This window comes from Dipodomys merriami, unplaced genomic scaffold (assembly GCF_024711535.1).
Source record: "Dipodomys merriami isolate MVZ:Mamm:240054 unplaced genomic scaffold, mDipMer1.0.p SCAF_2, whole genome shotgun sequence".
Taxonomy (NCBI): domain Eukaryota; kingdom Metazoa; phylum Chordata; class Mammalia; order Rodentia; family Heteromyidae; genus Dipodomys; species Dipodomys merriami.
Genome location: NW_027203381.1, coordinates 90,490,826 through 90,495,506, shown reverse-complemented (window position 1 = coordinate 90,495,506; position 4,681 = coordinate 90,490,826). Strand labels below are relative to the sequence as shown.

At 32.6% G+C, this 4,681-nt stretch overlaps 1 protein-coding gene across 1 annotated transcript; it reads left to right on the top strand.

Moving 5' to 3' along the window:
- Positions 1-3,456: 3,456 nt before the first annotated feature.
- LOC138831716 (olfactory receptor 5AC1-like) lies at positions 3,457-4,380 on the top strand. The gene has a single exon (XM_070028765.1). The coding sequence runs from the start codon at positions 3,457-3,459 to the stop codon at positions 4,378-4,380; it is 924 nt and encodes a 307-aa protein (XP_069884866.1).
- The last annotated feature ends 301 nt before the right edge of the window (positions 4,381-4,681 follow it).

Below are 4,681 nucleotides of genomic sequence, written 5' to 3'. Positions count from 1 at the left end.
ATACAAAGTAGCTCTTAAAATTATTTTCCAATATCTGGGCAAATGGAATATGTATTTCTTATTTATCACTTATTGTGTCAATAACCATAATGTTGGAAACTTTGCTGTTAATTTGTAGATTAACAACAACAACAACACAAAAGACATGAGTTCTACTAATAAGGACAATATATACTCAGAGATTATCCTAAATTGTGTCCATTGTTTTAAGTGAGCCATAAAATATACTGGTTAAATTCTTTTATAACTTTTTCAGAATTCTGTTTTAAGGTACATGTGTTTGAGTAGACAAAAAAATATGTTAGATTCCTTGAATCATGAGACTAAGGGCTAAAGACAGAGAAAGATATTCCAATAGGTTCCCTATGCCATTTTGCTTACTATACAATGCTTGGATTAATACTAAATTAATCTTTGTTTGATCTGGCATTATGAAGATGATTTGGTCATTTGAAGGTATAAAGAATCTTGGGTAAATTAATTCAGGTAGTTTATCTCATGGGTTAGATTTTATTTATTTAATATTTTGACGTATATACAAGAGCTCTCTGTGATATATATTAAAAGGTAAAAATTCTAAACTTCTTTCTTCATTTATTTTGCATAGATACAATAAAAAGTTATTTTGTTTATGTTGATCTGTATTTATTAGAAAGTAATTTTTTCATAAAATTAGATGATTAATTTTTATTCACAATAAAAATGTTTTTCATTTATGGTAATACAACAGTTTGTCTTCTTTTATGTCTTTATCCCAAAATATTTCCCACAAAGTATTTTTTGAATTCTTTCAGAGATTATTTAAAAATCATTAAAATCATCTTCTTACTTAAATAACCACTAACTAAATGTCATATTTTGAGTAGGGACAAAAGTAAACAGAAAAAATGAAAAGGATATTACTGAAATTGAAAGCAAATATATCTGAGAAACTCTTCTGTTTGAAACCTTAGCATGAACAATTACAATTATTTTGGATTACTAAAAAAGGAAGTTTACTTTCTGTGCATATTTTTTCCCACTAATTAGTCCTCAAAGAATATGCTATCTCTCCTAAAGGTTATTTCTTTTTTTCCCTTGTCTTTCCTAGCCATTTCGAAGTGTGATCTGACTTAACCTCAGGTCTAAAGGTTATTTCTGAATGTAACTTATTTTTACTTATAAAAATTTAATGGTATTACATTATAATTTCAAATTATAATTTTCAGTACCATATCCCTCCTTCAAAGGGAAGCAAGAGGATTTCACTGTTCTTGTCTCTTTTCTTCACTGTTAACTTGTTGGAGATAATTGTCTTTTGCATTACTTCGTATGCGTATATTGGCAGAACTTCTTACATATAAATATACCACATAATGTCATATACAGGAATCATATTACAAGTGAAGTTAATGGTGCTTACTCTATCTCAAGCTCATTTCTCCTTTCCCCACACATAACTCAACTCTCATACTAGGAAAGTTAGTGTTTTAATCTGAGCATGTATTATTCACATGTGTCTCCATGTAAAGAAGAGATTGAAAAAATGCACTGTACAACAACAGTGGCTCATGCCTGTAACCCTAACTACTCAGAAGGTAAATCTATGAGGATCGTGGTTCAAAGCTAACTGGGGCAGGAAAATATATGAGACTTACTTCCAACTGACCACTAAAAAGCCAGAAGTGGAGCTGTGGCTCAAGTGGTAGAGGGATAGCTTTGAGGAAAGAGCTCAAGTGGTAAAGGGATCGCCTTCAGGAAAGAGCTCAGGGAGCGCACCCAGGCCATGAATTCAAGCCCCAAGTTTGCAAAAATAAACAAAACTCCTGAAGCTTTATACTAATTAGATCATAGTTGTTTTTATTTCTATACACTTACTCTTCTCAGATACTGTATATTGTGGTAATTTCCCATGCAGCTGCTATAGCATTTTTATGGCTTTTATTTGATATTGTAATTATTTTGTAATTATATTGTACTTATATGGGAAATTAATATTTATGTAGGTAATATATGAGCGTTTGAATTTTCTCACCTTACCAGTGGGCACTTTATTTTGTGTATTGTGTATGGAAATTTAGCATTCTTATTTCACTTCTTGGTCATTTTAACTTTTTCAAGTGGAAATTTGCTAATTTACATATTTTACTCTCTACTTTTCATTTTTCTTTTTCTTAACTATTTTCACTCATATTTTTTATTTGAGAGATAATTTTTGTTTTATGTTAATTGAGAAATAAGTTTCTTTCATATACACAGAAAAATATATTTTGTAATTTAGAGTATGCCTTAGACTTCAGAGGTGCTCATTTTATGTATTAAGATTTTGTAGTTTGTCTTCTCCAAATAAGAATGGCTAATAGACACATGAAGAGATGTTCAACATCTCATGTAACTGTAACCCCTCCATATATCACCTTTATAATTAAAATTAAAAAAAGATTTAGTAATTTGTTCTTCATTAAATTCCTTTACTTTAGAATGGATTTCTCTAATTGATATATTACAATATAACCTTTAACATTTTATAATTAAGTTCTGACATAGGAGTAACTTTATTTTTATGTGCATCAATAACAATGTTAGAGCAATTTATTAAATTAGTCTTCCTTTTAATATTTTTGTATTTTATTGAATTTATTATTATTTTATTATTTTCATATCACATTCATGCATGTATTTTAAACTATTTCTGAGCACTTTTATTTGAGACAGAGTCTCAATTCACAATCTTCCCATAACATCCTCCTAAATAAGCTCTTTATTCTTCTGCCCCAATGCCTTGGATTGTTTCTATTCTAACATTTCAGCTAAGTCTATCAATTTTAGTTTGACATCAATTAAGGTACTTTCCGGTCCTTACTATTTATGTTTTTTTTCCCCCTTGGGGAAACTATTTGATTTCCATGATTTTTGAAGAGTTTAAGCAGTTGAAAAAATTGTTAGACTGATTGGGCTGGGAAGGTGGCTCAGTGGTAGAGCGCTTGCCTTGCATGCCTTAGGCCCTGGGTTCGATTCCTCAGCACCACATAAGCAAAAAGAAAAAAGATGGAAGTGGCGCTGTGGCTCAAGTGGTAGAGCGCTAGCCTTGAGCTGAAGAGCTGAGGGACAGCACCCAGGCCCAGAGTTCAGGCCCACGACCAGACCAAAAAAAAAAAAAATTATTAGACTGAAAAGAATTTTCATGTCCCTTTGTCTAAGTATCATTTAAATTATATTATTTTGGAGAACTTTTAAAGGGTGTTAAAGTAGAGGAATAAATTATTTAAATTAGAAGTTATAGGTATGGCTCATTGTGGAGAGCCAGCCAATGAGCAAAAACTTCAGATACCAAGTTCAAGTCCTGGTCTCATAAAAAAAAAAATAAAAAATTAAACTATTAAGAATCACACATTGGGAATTTGTTCATCTCAGAATTCTTTTGTGACTGTTATTCACTTTTTTCCCCTTCTAGTTTAGTGACAGTCTTGGTCATCTATGGCTGAGGAAAACCAGACTCTAGTGACTGAGTTTGTGCTCACAGGACTCACAGACCATCGGGGGCTGCAGGTGCCCCTCTTCTTGGTGTTCTTATTCATCTACCTCATCACCATGGTGGGCAATCTGGGACTGATTGCTCTCATCTGGAAGGACTCCCGCCTTCACACCCCCATGTACTTATTCCTCAGCAGTTTAGCTTTTGCTGACGCGTGCACTTCTTCCTCTGTGACTCCCAAGATGCTTATGAACTTTTTGTCTAAGAACCATGTGATATCCCTAGTTGGGTGTTTCACCCAATTTTATTTTATGGGTTCCAGTGCGACCACAGAATGCTTCCTTCTGGTAGTGATGGCCTATGACCGCTATGTGGCCATATGTAATCCCTTGCTTTATCCAGTGCTGATGTCCAACAGACTTTGTGTCAAGTTTATCGTCGTTACATATTTTGTTGGTCTTATGCATTTAACAATTCATGTAGGTTTATTTGTTAGATTAACTTTCTGCAAATCCAATATCATTGATTATTATTACTGTGAAATTTTAGAACTGTTCAAGATTTCTTGTACAGATTCTACAGTTAATATGCTAGTCCTTTTAACTTTTTCCACCTGTATACAAGCCTTCACTTTTCTAACAATCCTGGTCTCTTATGCCCATGTCCTCTTGGCCATTCTGAAGAAGAAGTCTGACAAGGGCAGAAGCAAAGCCTTCTCTACCTGCAGTGCTCATCTGCTCTCTGTGACTTTGTTCTATGGCACTCTCTTCCTCATTTATGTTTGTCCTGGTTCTGGACCAGCTGAAGAGAATGAAAAACTATTTTCTTTATTTTACACAATAATAATTCCTCTGCTAAATCCTTTCATTTATAGTTTGAGGAACAAAGAAGTTATAAGTGCCTTGAGAAGAAAAATAAATAAATAAATAAATAAATAAATAAATACCCTCGGCATGTCAAACTATGTCTTATTTGCTTTATGTGAAATAAAATCTTGATCCTATGTATTAGCTTGTCCTCTACCATTTTACTGGAATTTCTAGGCACAGGGTATGACATAATATAGCTTTACATTTTCATTCTTTGCCTATTAGTTTCTAGATTATTTGCTCAATGAACATCTGGTAGTGTTAACCATAAATAGCTTATCAGAAATAATGAGTTCTACTTTATATGGACATAATAACTCAGTATGCTCACCCACAAAACATAACCATAACATATTTA

Bases quoted from the DNA above. Each gene is read 5' to 3' on its own strand.
- LOC138831716 (XM_070028765.1), top strand. From the start codon at position 3,457: ATGGCTGAGGAAAACCAGACTCTAGTGACTGAGTTTGTGCTCACAGGA.